Raw genomic sequence first — 18,437 nt, 5'->3', positions numbered from 1 at the left:
AGATTCAATGCAATCCCTATCAAAATTCCAATGACTTTGCAGAAAAAAAAATCTATCTTAAAATTCATATGGAATCTCAAGGGACCCTGAAGAGCTGAAACAATCTTGAAAAAGAACAAAGTGGGAAGACTTTCACTTTCTGATTTCAAAACTTATTACAAAACTACAGTAATCAAAATGGTGTGATATTGGCAAAAAGGCAGAATGTAGATCAATGTAATAGAATATAGAGTCCAGAAATAAACCTTTGTGCACATGGGCAAATGATTTCCAACAAGGATGACATGACCATTTAATGGGGAAAAGACAGTCTTTTCAACAAATGGTGCTGGGAAAACTGAATATTCACTTGCAAAAGAATGAAGTTGGACCCATGCCTTATATATACCTTATACTATAGATACAAATTAATTCCAAAAGTATCAAAGACCTATTTTATTTATTTTTAATTAATTAATTTTTTTTTTTTTTTGAGACAGAGTTTTGCTCTTGTTGCCAAGGCTGGAGTGCATGGCGTGATCTCAGTTCACTGCAACCTCCACCTCCGAGGTTCAAGCAATTCTCCTGCTTCAGCCTCCCAAGTAGCTGGGATTACAGGCATGCACCACCACACCCGGCTAATTTTGAATTTTTAGTAGAGATGGGTTTCACCATGTTGGCCAGGCTGGTCTTGAAATCCTGACCTCAGGTGATCCACCTGCCTCGACCTCCCAAAGTGCTGGGATTACAGGCATGAGTCACTGCGCCCAGCCAAAGACCTATTTTGTAAGAACTAAAACTATAAAACTCTTAGAAGAAAATAGGGGGAAAGCTTTCTAACACTGTATTTGGCAATGGTTTCTTGGATATAACACCAGAAGCACAGGCACCACCAACAAAAAATAGATAAATTGGACTTATCAACATTAAAAACCTTCGTGCATCAAGGGACAGTATCTAGAGAGTGAAACAACATCTTCCTCTCTGGGCTCAGACCTAGTTTGTGGTGACATGGCCAAATGCACCAAGAAAGTTGGAATGAGGCTGGACACGGTGGCTCACGTCTGTAATCCCAGCACTTTGGGAGGCCGAGGTGGCTGGATCACTTGAGGTCAGGAGCTCGAGACCAGCCTGGCCAACATGGTGAAACCCCATCTCTAATCAAAATACAAAAATTAGCCGGGCATGATGGCACACGCCTGTAGTCCCAGCTACTGGGGAGGCAGAGGCAGGAGAATAGCTTGAACGTGGGAGGCAGAGGTTGCAGTGAGCCGAGATCGTGCCACTGCACTCCAGCCTGGGCGACAGAGTAAGACTCAGTCTCAGAAAAAAAAAAAAAAAAAAAGGAAAGTCGGAATAGTCGGTAAATACAGGACCCACCATGGGGCTTCCCTCTGGAAAATGGTGAAGGAAATTGAAATCAGCCAGCACGCCAAGTACACTTGCTCTTTCTGTGGCAAAACCAAGATGAAGAGACGAGCTGTGAAAATCAGGCACTGTAATTCCTGCATGAAGACAGTGGCTGGCAGTGCCTGGACCTACAACACCACTTCGGCTGTCATGGTAAAGTCTGCCATCAGAAGACTGAAGGAATTGAAAGACCAGTAGATGCTCCTCTACTCTTTGAGACATCACTGGCCTATAATAAATGGGTTAATTTATGTTAAAAAGAAAAAAAAAGAGAGAGAGAGTGAAACAACAATCTATACAATCAGAGAAAATATCTGCAAATCTTATATCTGATTAGAAATTAGTATCTGGAACATGTAAGGATGTATAAAGAACTCCTACAACTTAACAACAAATAGATCAACAACCCAATTCACAAATGGGCAAGGAACTTGAAAAAAACATTTCTCCAAAGAAGATACACAAATAGCCAAAAAGCACACAGAAAGATGCTCAAGGCCAAGCCTGTAGTCCCAGCACTTTGGGAGGCCTAGGCGGTTGGATTACCTGAGGTCAGGAGTTCAAGACCAGCGTAGCTAACATGGTGAAACCCCATCTGTACTAAAAATACGAAAATTAGCAGAGCGCGGTGGCACGCGCCTGTAGTCCCAGCTACTTGGGAAGCTGAGGCAGGAGAATCGCTTGAACCCAGGAGGCAAGAGGTTGCAGTGAGCCGAGATGGTGCCACTGTACTCCAGCCTGGGCGACAGAGGGCAATAGAGCGAGATTCCAGCTCAAAAAAAAAAAAAAAGAAAAAGAGGTGTTTAATCATTAGCCATTAGGGAAAATATGAATCAAAACCACCATGGAATACCACTTTATATCCACTAATACGGCTATTATAAGACATAAACAAAAACAAAATAAGCGTTGATGAGAATATGGAGAAACTGAAACCCTTGTGTATTGCTGGTAGGAATATAAAATGGTACAGCCATTATGGAAAAGTTTGGCATTTTCAAACCGTTAAATTAGAATTATTGGCTAGGCGTGGTGGCTCACGCTTGCAATCTGAGCACTACGGGAGGCCGAGGCAGGCCGATCACTTGAAGTCACGAGTTTGAGATCAGTTGGCCAACATGGCGAAACTTTGTCTCTACTAAAAGTACAAAATTTGGTGAGGCTTGGTGGTGTGTGCCTGTAGTCCCAGCTACTTGGGTAGCTGAGGCAGAAGAATCACTTGAACCCATGAAACAGAGGTTGCAGTGAGCCAAGATCACGCCACTGCACTCCAGCCTGGGTGACAGAGCAAGACTCTGTCTCAAAAACAAAAACAAAAAAACAAAACGAAAACATATAGAATTATGGTATGATCCAGTAATTCCGCTTCTGAATGTATACCTCAAAGAATTGAAAGCAGGGGCACAAACAGATACTTGTATACCAGTGTTCATAACAGCATATTTCACAATAGCTAAAAGGTGAAAACAACCCAAGTGTCCATCAACAGATAATGGAGAAGCAAACTGTGGTATATATATGCATGGAATATTATTCAATCTTTTTTTTTTTTTTGAGATGGAGTATCGCTCTGTCACCAGGCTGGAGTGCAGTGGCGCAATCTCGGCTCACTGCAACCACCTCCTCCCGGGTTCAAGCGATTCTCCTGCCTCAGCCTCCTGAGTACCTGGGATTAGAGGTGCGCACCACCATGCCCAGCTAATTTTTGTATTTTTTTAAGAGACGGGGTTTCATCATGTTGGCCAGGATGGTCTCAATCTCTTGACCTCGCGATCCGCCCGCCTTGGCCTCCCAAAGTGTTGGGATTATAGGTGTGAGCCACTGTGCCCAGCCTATTTAAAGAAGAGGAGGCTGAGGTGGGAGGATCGCTTGAACCCAGGAATTTGACACTATCATGGGAAACAAAACGAGACCCTGTCTCCACAAAAATTTGTTTTAAAAAATTAGCTGAGTGTGGTGGGATGCACCTGTAGTCCCAGATACTTGGGAGGCTGAGCTGGGAGGATCCCTGGAGTCTAGAAGTTTGAGGTTGCAGTGAGCTATGATCACACCACTGCATTCCAACCTGGATGACAAAGGCTGTCTCAAAACCAAAAGTAAGATACATGGTATAACATACATGAGCCTTGAAAATATTATGCTAAGTAAAATAAGCCAGACACAGAAGGACAAATATTGCATAATTCCACTTAAATGAGGTACCTAGAATAGGTAAATTCATAGAGACAGAAAGTAGAATACAGGTTACGAAGAGCTGAGGGAGTGGGGGTCGGGGAATGAGACATTATTATTTTATAGGTACAGAGTTTTAGTTCGGGATGATGAGAAAGTTCTGGAAATTGATAGTGGTGATGGTTGCACAACATTGTGAACATTGCACAACATTGTGAAAATACTTAATGCCACTAAATTATACCCTTAAAAATAGCTATAATGGGCCACACATGGTGGCTCATGCCTGTAATCCCAGCACTTTGGAAGGCTGAGGCAGGTGGACTGCTTGAGATCAGGAGTTTGAGTCCAGCCTGGGCAATATGGTGAAACCCTGTCTCTATGAACAACGACAACAAAAAAGCTAAAATGGTAAATTTTATGTTATGTGTGTATATATATATTTTTTCTTTCTTTCTTTTTCTTTTTTTTTTTTTTTTTGAGACAGTCTCTCTCTGTCGCCCAGGCTGGAGTGCAATAGCCTGATACTGACTCACTGCAACCTCTGCCTCCTGGGTTTAAGAGATTCTCCTGCCTCAGCCTCTGGAGTAGCTGGGACTACAGGTGCCTGCCACCATGCCCAGCTAATTTTTGTATTTTTAGTAGAGACAAAGTTTCACCACATTGGCCAGGCTGCTCTCAAACTCGTGACCTCAAGTGATCCGCCAGCCTCGGCCTCCCAAAGTGTTGGGATTACAGGCGTGAGCCACTGCGCCCAGCCATGTTATGTATATTTTACCTCAATTTTAAAAATGTGCTAGATACATAGGAAATAGAATAAGACATACAATATGTAAACTTAAAATATGTGCCTATAAAACAATATTTGTATTGTAAGAACATACAAATAAATTATTAGAATTAATGAGAACTCAAATTCTAAAACTGACCTAATGATGCAATACCGTTTCAATCAATATCCTAACAGTGTCATTTTATGGAGCAAGCTGATTCTAAATTTTATATGGAAATGCAAAAGTTCAAACATAGCTAATATTCTTGAAGAAAACAAGATGAAAGCATTTGATCTATTAGGTATTAAGATATAAAATTATAATAATGTAATAAAATTATCATAATTAAGATGGTGCAATTAAGGCATCATAACTAAGATAATACAAGGAATGACAATTAAACTAATAGAACATAGTAGCCCAGAAACAGACCTACATGTACATAGTTTATTTACAATAAAAATGGCATTGAATAGGAGTGAAAAAATTATGGTCTTTTCAATAACTAATGGTGGGACAACTTGATAGCCATTTAGAAAAAAAAAGAAACTTCCTCACTACTGAGTAACAACATAAATTCCGGACCTATATCTGGAACCTAAAGTAACAAAGGTTTGAGAGGTAATATATGGGAGATAAAAAATATCTCCTTGCTTACGAGGACAACATATGGGCAATATCTCTCAATAATGCCCATATATTATAGTGTCTTCTTACACAGTAGATAAAAAAATAGGAAATACTAATCAGTTTAATCATATTAAAATTAAGACTGTTGATTTCCTAAGTTTACCAAACCTAAGCTATTCACAACCCTTTCTCAGTCTCTACTAGTTCCCTACTTTGACTCATTTTAAACCAGTTGGACCCTTATCTCAAATCCTTATAAATACCTTACTCTTAATATCCCCCCTTTGAATCATTACCAAGACTCTGTGTCAAGTTGATGGTCTCCTTTGCTACACTACAATAGGTTGAATGAGCTTTGTTTAGTCAACAGGTTTCCTTAGTGACCTTTGTTGGGGGGGAGTAGAAAATTGACAGTCCTTATCTTTTTGAGAAATATACTGAAATCTTTAAAAAAATTTTTTTTTGGTAGAGATGGGGTCTTGCTATGTTGCCCAGGCTGGTTTTGAACTCCCAGCCTCAAGCTATCCTCCTGCCTCAGCCTCCCAAAGTGCTGGGATTAGGTGTGAGCCACTGTGCCCAGCCAGTATACCAAGATTTTTTTTTCTTTTTCTTTTCTTTTTTTTTTTTTTGAGACAGAGTTTCGCTCTTGTTGCCCAGGCTGGAGAGCAATGGCACCATCTCAGCTCACTGCAACCTCTGCCTCCTGGGTTCAAGCGATTCTCCTGCCTCAGCCTCCCAAGTAGCTGGGATTACAGGCGCCCGCCACCAAGACCGGCTAATTTTTGTATTTTTAGAAGAGATGGAGTTTCACCACGTTGGCCAGGCTGGTCTTGAACTCCTGACCTCAGGTGATCCACCCACCTCAGCCTCCCAAAGTGCTGGGATTACAGGCGTGAGCCACCGCACCCAGCCCACCAAGATTTTTATAGATTAAATTCTATTTCTAAGATCTGCTCCAGAATTAATTCAATAAGACAAAGTAGAAGTAGGTAAGATTAGTCATAAACAGTTGATGCTGGGTAATGATACATGGGAGTTCATCAGACTAGCCTGTCTACTTTTGTTTTATGTTTTAAATTCTCTATAATAATTTTAAAAAGTTACGTTTGTTTTTGTAGTCCTCAAGAGGGGATGCTCACTAAGGTCACAGCGAAGTTGCACTATATGACTCTGACTTATACCCAGAAAGCATCTAGCCAAACCTAGCCTAAGTTATGCTAGATTCTGAAGTCTTGCTACGACAGAAGGAAGGGAAGACCACAGTGGTTGTAGACTTCAGAGAAATAATTCTTTTTTTTTTTTTGAGACGGAGTCTCGCTCTGTCACCCAGGCTAGAGTGCAGTGGCATGATCTCAGCTCACCACAACCTCCATGTCCCGGGTTCAAGTGATTCCCCTGCCTCAGCCTCCTGAGTAGCTGGGATTACAGGCATGAGCCACCATACTCGGCTAATTTTTGTGTTTTTAGTAGAGATAGTGTTTCACCATGTTGGTCAGGCTGGTCTCAAACTCCTGACCTCAAGTGATCCACCTGCCTCGGCCTCCCAAAGTGCTGGGATTACAGGCATGAGCCACCGTGCCTGGCCCGAAATAATTCTTTTTAAGGTCCTTCTACAACACCCCAAATGTAGAACTGAGTTGCTGTATTAAATTTGACATTTAAATCTTGGTTAAAACAACAACAAAAGAAGGGATAAAGAATATTTACTGTGTTTTTTGCTTTATTTATTCAGAGAGTGAAACTGTGTTACAGTGAGCTAAATTTTTAGCTGTACTTAGAATGTGCTCCCTCCTACATTTTACTCTGGAAAAGTGAAGTATCTTATCATTTCTTAGAAACCTGGATGCGAAATTAGTCAATATTAAGATCTTATACACATCCTGAGTGATGCCCAATTTAAGGCTTTGAATAGCTATTCATGTAAGTTGACTTTTCTGTGCATTTGTATCGGGGAGGATCCAGTTCAGGTTGATGTCCTGGGAACCAGTGAGGCTCTCGCTTAAATCCTGAGAGAAGAAAAAAAAGGAAGGAAAGACAAATGAAAACAGTCAACACTAAGGAGTTTTAGTAACTGATCTTGCTCTTATTTCTAGGGAATAGACAGTAAGTCCTGTTAAAATTGAAGAAAAAAACCTGTTTACTCATTCATTTAGTTATTCACCTTTTTTTTTTTTTTTTTGAGACAGAGTCTCACTCTGTCACCCAGGCAGGAGTGCAGTGGTTTGATTTCTGCTCACTGAAACCTCCACCTCTTGGGTTCAAGTGATTCTCCTGCCTCAGCCTCCTGAGTAGCTGGGACTACAGGCAGGTGCCACCACGCCCAGCTAATTTTTGTATTTTTTTTAGTAGAGATGGGGTTTCACCATGCTGGCCAGGCTGGTCTCGAACTCCTGACCTCAAGTGATCTGCCTGCCTCAGCCTCACAAAGTGCTGGGGTTACAGGTGTGAGCTACTGCGCCCAGCCTCACTTATTCACCTATTCAGTTTACTTTTATTTGAGTTCCTTCTATGTGCTAGTCACTGAGTTAGGTTCTGAAAATGTAAGAATTTGAAAAAACAGTCCACGTACTATGTGTTGAAAGTGGCATTTTGTTGTTGTAGCTTGTATCATATGTTGTTTCAAAGTAGTGTCCAAACTGGAAAGAAAAATTAACAGATTAAGAATCTGGAAGTCTACAGCTAACATCAGGAAATAAAGATCAATATGACATGAATTCTCACGGACTGTCATATTTTAGATGGACTGAGGTCTATGGTGTTAGTCTATATCCTTCTAACTTTCATATCTTTTGTATGTTTGTTTGTTTAGGAGCGATTTAAGCGCAAAACTCAGATAAATGACAAGTCTAGATAGGCAAGGACCAGGGGAAAAGCTAGCCTAAGTCAGAAGACATTATAAATTTCTGTAGACTAAGAGATAAAGTCCAAACAGAAGTAGGAGAAAAAGAGGACTGCCCTTCCTTTTGAAACCTTACAGATAATAAAATATTCAACTTGACAGTAAAGTAGCATGGGTGGTTCAGCTGCAGACTGTTCCTCTGCCCCAACCACTTCACTGAAAACTGAGAGATCACTGCACCAGAAGTTATTACTTCCCTGCATTTCAAATGGCCATTGCATTTCTTTTGCCAACAGAAGGAAACAAACAAACAAAAAAGACAAATTAGATTACCTGGGAAGGCAAGGGTTTGGGCTGCACAATATTCCTCAGGTCATATCTTTCCTGGTTCCAGTTGCCCATCAGGGTACGGTTTGAATAGGTATTCTCATTAGTGGTGCATCTCCATCCATACTGGAAAAACTTAGACATATTATTCCAATCTGTCCACACTTCACCATGGCCATCTGCATTAATGAGGCTGCCACAGTGTGGGTTTGTGAGGAAACAGGCAAGGTTCTGTCTCTGGGAATAGACAAGAATAGAAAAGCTTATTGCATAAACCAGAAAAGAGAAAAAGCATCCTTCCCTGCCTTTGTTTTACATAGGCAGGTATAACACAAGCACACTGTACTAATGATCCAGGCTTTGTTATGGTTCTGTTTCTTCCTCTCTAAGTCCTGGAACCCTTTGATCCATTCTTTCAATCAGCAACAGTGGGTGACTGCATGGATTAAATCCACACCCCCACTCCCCAGGCCCCGTGAAGAGACAGGAAAAACTTCAGTATTCCCAATACAATATGGAGAATTAGCTAAATTTTTTAGGTAATTTTGAGATGTAGGTATTTAGGGGCTAAAGGCACTGCTACAATCAAAGAGAACAGAAAGAAGTGAGAGTTGAGTAACTAGATAACACAATAAATGAGTAATAAATGATCATTTCCTTCCTTCTAGCTCAAATGATGCCTTCCCCGAAGTTAGCTTCTCTTTCCTTTTAACTCACATAAAACTTTATCTTATCTTTCCCTGTATTTATAACTTTTTTTACCATACATTAGAGTTCTTTAAGTCTGCATTATATCTCCTATACAGAGCTGTATGCCCCTTAAGGACAGGATCTGTTTTATTCATTATTGTACCCTGTCCTTCTGCCTGTTCTCCCAATCAATCTGGTTTGCATATACCAGATGATCAATGTCTGATTTCATTTTTTTTGGTAAGATAAAAGCTCAATCTTTCTTTTTTTCCCAAAATGTGAGTCTGGCCCCCTGGCTTAGGAACAAGATGATACCTTTCCTGAAGAAGAGTAACTTGATGCTGAGTAGGTTGAGCCGTTTGAAGATTTCTTATGAGAGTGACAGAAATCCTTATTTGGCTGTTCCATGTTCTTTAAAGATGTCAACAAACCTGGCTTTCCCAGTTCTCCAAGCAAAGAAAAAATCACCCAGATTACCATGGGCAAGTGGCCATGATTTGGGAGTCACCACCCACTTGCCTTTCCACAAACAGAAAAAAAGCCAATAATGCAGCATTGAAGGATGACATCCCAGGTAACTACCCTCATACCATCTGCCTTTGTGAAGACAGGTGCATGCACTGATGTTACCAAACAACATTATGACCAGAGTAGCTGGTGCTGCAAAGTCCAATGGGCCTGGTACTCATACTGGAGATCTAGGTGCAACTGTCTCTAGGGCTGGAATGACAGACATCAGCATCCACTCAGTTGTCCAAGCCAGAAGCCTGGGGCTTATCTTTGACTCTGACTTGTCTTTAATTTTCATCCAGTCACTAAGTCTTGTTGATTTTTGAATCAGACCGCTACCCTCCATTCCCACTGCCAAATTTCAATTCAAATCACTGTCAGCTTTGTCTCCATTACTGCAGTTGCCTCTTGTCTTATCCTGCCATGCCATCAGCCTTGTTCCTCTCCAAACCTTTCTCCACAGGAAAGCAGAATTTTTGAAAGTGAACGTATAATTGTATCATCTTCTTATTTAAAATCTTTCAGTGGCTTTCCACCGTTTTCAGAGTAAGATTCAGCCTGTTAAAATGGCTTACAACAGAACAGAGAACCAAATACAGCATGTTCTTGTTACCGGAAAGGGTCCTAATCCAGACCCCAAGAGACACAAGAAATAATTCAAGGTGAGTCTATAAAGTGTAAGGAAGTTTATTAAGAGAGTAAAGGAATAAAGAATGGCTACTCCATATGCAGAGCAGCCCCGAGGGCAGCTGGTTGCCCATTTTTATGGTTGTTGATTATATGCTAAACAACGGGTGGATTAATTCATACCTCCCCTTTTTAGACCATATAAGGTAACTTCCTGACTTTGCCATGGCATTTGTAAACTGTCATGGCGCTGGTGGGAGTATAGCAATGAGGATGACCAGAGATCACTCTCATCACCATCTCGGTTTTGGTGGATTTTAGCTGGCTTCTTTACTGCAACCTGTTTTATCAGCAAGGTCTTTATGACCTGTATCTTGTGCTGAGCTATCTCATCCTGTGACTAAGAATGCCTTAACTTACTGGGAATGCAGCCCAGTTCTTAGCCTTATTTACCTAGCCCCTATTCAAGATGGAGTTGCTCTGGTATAAATACCTCTGACATTCTCACTTATAAGTGGGAGCTAAACATTGAGCAAACATGGACCTAAACATGGAAACAAAAGACGCTGCAGGCTACTAACTAGAGTGGTGAGGGCGGGTGGTGTGGGTTGAAAAACTATCTATTAGGTACAATATACCCATGTAACAAACCTGCAACCTACCTGGGTGCAATATATCCACGTAACAAACCTGTACCTGTACCCCCACATGTAAAATAAAAGTTGATTTTTTTAAAAGGCTTACAACGCTCCCTATGACCTGGCCCCTGCCTAACTCTTCAGTCTCATCTGTTACTCTCCCTCCAACTGTGTTTCAGCCAAACTCAACTATTCTGTTTCTCCATCAAGCTTTTGCATATATTGTTCCTTCTGCCTCTTCACGCCTCTTGACTCAGTTAAGATGCACTTTTACCCTCTTAGCTTTCAACTCGGGTTTACTTCATCCAAGGACTCTTCGACCCACTTCGCCCCAAAACTTGGTAACGTTCTTCTGTGTGCTCCCATAGCACACACCCTGCCATATCAGAGTTGCCTCTTTTGCTCTGTGCATTCCCCACCAGACTGCAGGCTCATTGAAATCATAGGCCACATCTTGTTCATCCATATATCGTAACCACCCTCACAGTGGCCTGGCACGCAATAGACACTCAATATTCTTTCTTGAATGAATAGAAGATGGGAGATTTAAGCACCTGGAAGAGAAATTTTGAGCAGCAGAGACACTGGGAGGCAGCCATTTCAGACGAGGTGAAAAAAGTTTCAAATCCTTCTGCGTCAGTAGCATGCCAGACACAGTCCAACCTCTCCTTGGCCTCAGCCCCGCCCCGTTTCTTTCACCCAGAACTCGCCTCACCCCCCTGCGCTAGTGAGCGCTTGTGACCTCATGCAGGTGTGATGAAGTCGCTCAAGGCCATGCTTGGGCTAAAGACACTTTGATCTTCCCGAGGGGGTGAAAGGGCGAGGGGACAGGAAAGTGCGCGTCTTCCTTTTGCACTCATAGTTATTACCCCCCGGGGAGTCGGTGCACCCGTTCGTCTAGACAACCAGGCGCCATGGGTGCGTCATCAACTAGTGACGGGTGAAGACAGGGCAGAGAGAGATCCGCGAAGGAAGTGACGTAAAACGAGCGCCACAGAGAACGCGAGCCGGGAGTCCGTGGAGGCCATGGCCCCTCGTCGCCTCCTGTTGGTTGGGGAGGGGAATTTCTCCTTCGCCGCCGCTCTGAGCGAAACCCTGGATCAGAGCACTCATCTTACCGCCACCTGCCTCCAGCGCCCGGCCGAGTTGGCTCGGGATCCAGTGGCCCGGGAGAATCTGCAGGGCCTGCGCGAGCGAGGTAGCGAGCCCGCCCCTCTGCGAAGCCCCGCCCAGCGGCCGGCGCGTCCCAAAGTGGAAAGGGTGGGGGCGTGGGGATGTAACCCACGTGGAGGTTGTTCTTGGTCGTCCTACGGATATTCACATAAAGTCGGCTTTGTGCCCAGACTTGGGCTGGTCTGCACGGTTTAAGTTAGGAAGAGTTTTTCTGTTCCATGTCTTGAGGCATCCTCCTGTCTATATTTTGTGCCCCCAAACTATCTTTGCCAGGTATCGATGTACGTTTCGGTGTGGACTGCACCCATCTGGCAGATGTCTTTGAACTGCACAACAGAGAATTTGATCAAATTTATTTCAACTTTCCGCATTGTGGACGCAAAGCTGGCTTAGCTAAGAACAGGGAACTGCTTGCCAAATTTTTCCAAAGGTGAGGAAAGGAACGCCCTCACAAGAAAAATGTTTAAGATGTCCATAACATAGTTACTGTACCCAAACATAAGGCACACGTGCAAGCTACTATGATAGGTTTAGAAGAGACTATAAAGCCCCAAAGGAACCCCCAATTTAGTTGGAAAAACAGATATATAAACCCTAAGTGCTAAATGAAAGTACAAATAGTGTACTCTTGGGTGTGTAAAAGAGGATCATTTATTTTTGACAATGCAAAATAATGAGAGCCATATAGTCTAATGGCTAAGAACGTGCACTTAGAAGCCAGACTGCCTGGATTCAAATCCCAGGCCACCACTTAACAGTTGTTATTTATTTATTTTATTTTTATTTTTTGAGGCAGAGTCTTGCCTTGTCGCCCAGGCTGGAGTGCAGTGGTGTGGTGCAATCTCGGCTCACTGCAAGCTCCGCCTCCTGGGTTCACGCCATTCTCCTGCCTCAGCCTCTCAAGTAGCTGGGACTACAGGCACCCGCCACCATGCCCAGCTAATTTTTTGTATTTTTAGTAGAGATGGGGTTTCACCGTGTTAGCCAGGATGGTGTCGATCTCCTGACCTTGTGATCCGCCCGCCTCGGTCTCCCAAAGTGCTGGGATTACAGGCATGAGCCACCACGCCCGGCCAACAGTTGTTATTTTAAGCAAGCTTACTTAATCTTTACATGCTTCCGTTTCCTCAAGTGTAAACTAGGGATATTAATAGTAACTAACTGGGCCAGGCGTGGTGGCTCACGCCTGTAATCCCAGCAGTTTGGGAGGCCGAGGTGAGCAGATCACCTGAGGTCAGGAGTTTGAGACCAGCCTGGCCAAAGTGGCAAAACCCCGCCTCTATTAAAAATACAAAAATTAGCCGGCCATGGTGGCACGCGCCTGTAGTCCCAGCTACTTGGGAGGCTGAGGCAGGAGAATTGCTTGAACTTGGGAGGTGGAGGTTGCAGTGAGCTGAGATCGTGCCACTGCACTCCAGCCTGGGCGACAGAGCAAGACTCCATCTCGAAAAAAAAAAAAAAAAAAAGTAACTAACAGCCTCATAAAATTATTGTGAACTGAAAACAGTGCTTTACATGATTATACCACAAGACATGATACTATTGGGGGTGTCCGATGGGGCATAGCTGTCAATAAAGTTTTGACAGAGGCAGTATTTTAAACTAGTATTTGAATTTCAGGAGGGCAGTGAAAAGAACTTTCTAAATGGGAAGAAACAGCCTAAGCAGTGAATCATATATAGGAACTGTGCAGATATTGATCTTTCTGTGACATATGCATGAACGACACAAATGCAAAGCAGACCCTGGTCAGCCAAAATATCAGTGAGTGGGTTGAACATTTAATTCACGTTTCTATTTACTTCCAGCTACTTTCTTTGCATTTTTTGAGGTCTAATAGATTTTTGCACATAGGTATGATTGGATTTTAATTATTTCACCGGCAAACCATGTGTATGTTGCCAACTCCTCTGGTAATTTCCACTTGTTTATGATAATTAGTTAGTGTTTCTTTTCTCCCTATTAGCTGTGCAGACGTTCTTGCAGAGGAAGGAGAAGTCCACGTGGCATTATGTAGAGGACAAGGTGGAACTCCTGCGGATAAGCCCCAGAGAGAATGGCACAACAGTTGGCAAGTGGTTGCCATGGCAGCCCTGGGGGGGCTCATTTTAAGTGACGTGTATCCATTCAGCTGTAAGGCTGTGCCAGGGTACAAGTGCACTGGATATAGGTAGGTAATAGCATAGGTCTAAGCCTTCTGCGTTTTCATCTCTCTCACTAATGATAACAAAATCTCATAGATAGACTCATAGGCCCTGCCAATTAACTGATTCAGTCTCTAAAAATACTTGCTTATTTTAATAATGACAGACTTCATATTGGTGTCTATTTTGCCAGGAGTCAAGATAAGTCCTTTCATGTAGAAGGTGCTTTGAACCATGTCTTCACCAGGAGCTTACCTTTCGAAGGTTCTCAACCCAGAATCTTCAGGATCAAACTGTGTAACCAGTGGTTTTCCTTTCCAGAACCAGAAGCACTTGTAGGAAAGTTGAACAGGTAACCAGTTATTTTGCTGGAAATCACTTCCATCTCCAGTTGTATCCTGATTGTCTTGATGGCAACCATATATTGAATGGATGGTACATAAATTGTTAGTGATGTTAGTGCTATGTTTATTTGTCAGCCTGGCCTCTTTAAGCATCTCTAGAATTAAAAATGGTCACATTTTCTGATATATTGTAGGAATGGTGGCTGTCAGAGTTCTGAAATACACATCTGTTTCTCCTTATGGTAGATGATTTCTTTGTTTCCTTTCAAGATCAATTTAAAGATAATTCTTTTCTGTCCAGCTATTTGTATTTTTAATTCTAGCTACATTATAATTATTTACTATCTTAAGTTAGAAAAGTTATTTTTGTGTGTGTTTAAACAGGGGTTTCCTGGAAGCACCTTCATGTCATCCTATCAAAACCATAAATGAGAAACTCATTGCTGAATTAGGCAAAGTTTTCCCTCTAAAAAGGCTGAAGTGTTCCTTCCCTTTGCTGCCACAGGAAGGTACCAGTGTTCTTCCTTTCTGGAATTGTGACTTTCTGTCAGCTGCTTTTTGGATTACTCTCCGTGAAGATAACTCAAATTCTGAGTCCCTGACTGGTGGGACATCACAAGATGTGGAAGACTTTCTAGTGTCATTTTCAGAACTTAGCCTTCTCAAGAATCCTGGAAGAGATGGTAAAGAAGAAGCTTGTGAAGGAACCTGTGGCCAGGCCAAGATCTGCCTTAGACCTTCTCTCCTAGTGCATGTTCAGGATGTCATCGAAGTACCAGACTTCCTCTCAGGTTCTCTGCACATCCTCAGTGGACCTGTCTTTCAGAAGTGCCATATTTTGCCTTTCACAATGCCAGCATTTCATGAGACTTTATTTATCGTTGGGTTTAATCAAAGTCTGAAGGATGGCTGTCTTCAATCACTGCTGGATCATCTGAAGGGCATTCTAGATAGCCTGCTGACCCAGACATTGCCGGAGAGCTCTAAGCTGAGCAGTTTAGTCAAATTTGTCCTTCAGTCAAATGGAAAGGATTATATGATTCGTGTGAAGACTCATAATTTTAGCCCAGATTGTACTGAGGATCTAATTATTGGGTCTGTTATCACATCTGCCACTAGTGTTATACATAAAGACCAGTGTTTTGTGTTTGTGTCTATGAACTTGGACTTATTAGCCATGCTTGTCTGGTGTATCTCTGACTGGAGAATGTTGTGGACGTCTGATAACCGTTTCCTGAAAAATTTTGTCCCTGGCAAAACAGAACCCTTTAAAAGTCATTCTCTGTATCCTCCATGTTATGTGCATGATATTAGTTTTTGGATAGATCAGAAGAAAGGATTTGATGAACTAGAGTTTCACACTGTGGCCCGAGCAGTGTCCCAGGACACTATTATATCCATACAGTTTCTTAGCCGTTTTCAGCATCCACAGACTCAACAGGTCAGTCTCTGCTATAGATTGACCTACCAGACCTGTGACAAGGCCCTCACCCAGCAGCAAGTAGCATCAATGCAATCCCAGTTTAGGAAGGAGATTCAACAACGCCTATATGTTATACCTCGGTAGTTTGGTAAATCCTTTTCTGCTGCGTGATCCTTTGAAAAATTACCAACTTGCAACCAGTAGTCCTTTCTGGATTTTTTTTTTTTTTGTAAAATGTTTTACTTTGTGACCATAGCTACTGTTCGTTGATCTGTTTTTTTCTTTTTTTTTGAGATGGAGTCTCGCTCTGCCGCCCAGGCGGGAGTGCAGTGGCAGTGGCACGATCTCGGCTCACTACAAGCTCCACCTCCCGGGTTCACGCCATTCTCCTGCCTCAGCCTCCCGAGTAGCTGGAACTACAGGCGCCTGCCACCACGCTCGGCTAATTTTTTTTTTTTTTTGTATTTTTAGTAGAGACGAGGTTTCACCATGTTAGCCAGGATGGTCTCGATCTCCTGGCCTCGTGATCTGCCCGCCTTGGCCTCCCAAAGTGCTGGGATTATAGGTGTGAGCCACCGTGCCCGGCCTACTGTTGGTTGATCTTAAAGACACCTTGACTCTATGACTGAAACTTATAGATTATAATGTGATTGGTGACATTTGGAGTTGTGTAATATTTTGGTCCCGAGAAGTGACTAAAACAATAAACGAAACAGCATCTTGTACTTTAGATGCTCTATTGTTGAAAAGGCAGTAGAACTTAGGTGTCTCATCAAATATAAATATGTTTTCCACACTGTCAATTACTCTTCCCTTAACTTTGTTGTATCATTTCATTAAATCACCTTATGAGAGTAGTTTTTGGAGTCAGACTAACATTTATTAGCTTGGTAAGTTGCAAATATTCCACATTAATTTTGGTATTATTATTATAATCATCACCATTTTAATTCTGTGGTTGAAAGTCATGGAACGAATAAAGTGTCAGATTTAGGGTTAACATTTGGGTCTGTTTGACTTTAAAGCCCATGTTCTTTCTGCCACTTTGTTACTTCTTCTCTAGTCTTTAACAGTAATCGTTCAACTGTGATTAAACTTTGCCTCTCTAGATTTTGGGGCCTTCTGTTGTAAGTATCTCTAAGGGACACTGAAAAATTAACTTAGCCTAGGATTCTGCAGAATGTGGTACTCTAATGTGAAGTAATGTATGTTCCTGTTAATAGTTAGGCTCCACATTTGGGATTATATTCTGTGAGGGACATGACTGTCTTATTTATTCTTGGAGAAAAGCATTTGGGAGGCAAGAATGGAAGTACAGAGACAAATTAGGAGGTTATTGCAGTGATGCAAACGAAATAATGATGACCTGGACCAAGGTGGTAAAATGTTGGGTTGGATAAATTTGGAAGGACTTCCTGATGAATTAAACGTTTGTGTGTGGGTGAGAGAGGTGTGGGGTTAGAGAAATAAAGGAATTAAGCAAGCCTACTAGGTTTTTGACCTGAACACCTAGAAGATTGGAAGTGTCATTAACTGGGATGGAAACACTGCCATATGAGTAAGTTTGGGGAGTGGGATAAAGAATCAAGGGATCTCTTACAGACACATCTATTACTAAGCTCTCCACATTGACTGTTTTGCTAATTGATGGCAGGTAATGTGATTTATCCCTTTCTTCTATCCTCAATAGTGCTTGGTACATGGATAAGGTAGTGTTTGAAAGCTGGATCTTAAAACAAGGGCAGGAAGGTGAAGGGAGAATTGTTAGGCAAGTAGGGTGTGCATTTCAGGCAGAGGACATCCATAAACAGATATAGATAAGGGAGCATTTGGGGGCACTTTCTAGGCTAGTTAGCTGGAATGTAAAGTGTGCATAGGAAAGTAGTGGGAGAGAAGATTGGAAAAGTAAGTTGGGGCTGAAGTTCATGAAGACCAAATGCTAGAATAAGGAGTTTATACTTTATTTGGTAGGCAATAGGAAAAAATCTGGTGGTTTTTTATTAAGGAAGTGCCACAGAGTAGTTCTTTGGAAAATTAACTGGATAATGTTGCACAGGATGAATTTGAGATGAGCAATCCCTGTGGAGATGCTATTGTGTTAGTCCTAGGTAGACAGGTAGGGAGGGACCTGCATTAGAGTTAAATGAAAAGGAGGAGATGGGTATATGAGATACAGTTAGGCTGGGTGTAGTGGCACACGCCTATAATCCCAGTATTCTGGGAGGCTAAGGCAAGTGGATCACTTGAGGCCAGGAGTTCCAGACCAGCCTGGCCAACATGACGAAACCTAATCTCTACTAAAAATACAAAAATTAGCCAGCGTGGTGGCCCATAGTCCCTGCTACTAGGGAGGCTGAGGCACGACAATCTCTTGAACCTGGGGGGCAGAGGTTGCAGTAAGCTGAGATTGTGCCACTGCACTCCAGCCTGGGTGAGCAAGGAAAACTCTGTCTCAAAAAAAAAAAGAAAAGAAAAAAGAGATAATTAAGCTGGATATTTGAACTTGGTAACTAACGACTGCATGTGAGAATTGAGCAATATGATCAATCTCCATTTTCAATACTTGGGAATTTTTAGTAGGAAATCACAACCTTTTGAGACCTTGTCAAGAGATTAGCCTTCCCTCTATAAACTTGTCCCAGTTACTGGCATGGAGCTCGACAGGGTAGGATATAGCTCTGTGATTAGAGGAGTGGATAGAGTGTCAGGATTAGATGAATGACCCCCAAGCTATGGGGGTCACAGGTATGATATCATC

At 42.2% G+C, this 18,437-nt stretch overlaps 3 protein-coding genes across 9 annotated transcripts; 2 read left to right on the top strand and 1 right to left on the bottom strand.

The window, feature by feature from the left end:
• Window positions 1-1,320: 1,320 nt before the first annotated feature.
• On the top strand, window positions 1,321-1,686 carry LOC112135502 (putative ribosomal protein eL43-like; the record flags this gene model as incomplete). Its single annotated transcript, XM_024255771.2, has 1 exon — window positions 1,321-1,686. A coding segment is annotated over one exon (267 nt), but the record flags the coding sequence as incomplete, so codon positions are not given.
• A 4,976-nt stretch (window positions 1,687-6,662) lies between these two features.
• CFAP68 (cilia and flagella associated protein 68) lies at window positions 6,663-11,543 on the bottom strand. 6 transcript variants are annotated; one of them, XM_054525063.1, is made up of 5 exons: window positions 10,620-11,494; window positions 9,136-9,266; window positions 8,137-8,367; window positions 7,534-7,600; window positions 6,663-6,970 (listed from the first exon to the last, which is right to left on the bottom strand). In XM_054525063.1, exons 2-5 carry the CDS (start codon window positions 9,226-9,228, stop codon window positions 6,861-6,863), a joined length of 501 nt encoding a protein of 166 aa, XP_054381038.1. In that variant the 5' UTR covers window positions 9,229-9,266; window positions 10,620-11,494; the 3' UTR covers window positions 6,663-6,860. The 6 variants fall into 6 exon arrangements, with proteins under 6 accessions (XP_054381038.1, XP_054381037.1, XP_024110902.1 ...); XM_054525062.1 differs by having other exon boundaries at window positions 9,136-9,781; window positions 10,702-11,469; XM_024255134.3 differs by having other exon boundaries at window positions 11,150-11,391.
• A 37-nt stretch (window positions 11,544-11,580) lies between these two features.
• Window positions 11,581-16,679, top strand: FDXACB1 (ferredoxin-fold anticodon binding domain containing 1). Of its 2 annotated transcripts, XM_054525060.1 has the most exons (6): window positions 11,622-11,793; window positions 12,042-12,198; window positions 13,735-13,938; window positions 14,106-14,264; window positions 14,641-15,827; window positions 15,974-16,679. In XM_054525060.1, exons 1-5 carry the CDS (start codon window positions 11,622-11,624, stop codon window positions 15,821-15,823), a joined length of 1,875 nt encoding a protein of 624 aa, XP_054381035.1. In that variant the 3' UTR covers window positions 15,824-15,827; window positions 15,974-16,679. The 2 variants fall into 2 exon arrangements, with proteins under 2 accessions (XP_003777934.3, XP_054381035.1); XM_003777886.4 differs by having other exon boundaries at window positions 11,581-11,793; window positions 14,641-16,679.
• Window positions 16,680-18,437: the final 1,758 nt, after the last annotated feature.

This window comes from Pongo abelii, chromosome 9 (assembly GCF_028885655.2).
Source record: "Pongo abelii isolate AG06213 chromosome 9, NHGRI_mPonAbe1-v2.0_pri, whole genome shotgun sequence".
In the NCBI taxonomy this organism is placed as follows: domain Eukaryota; kingdom Metazoa; phylum Chordata; class Mammalia; order Primates; family Hominidae; genus Pongo; species Pongo abelii.
This window is presented reverse-complemented; position numbering and strand designations above follow the sequence as displayed.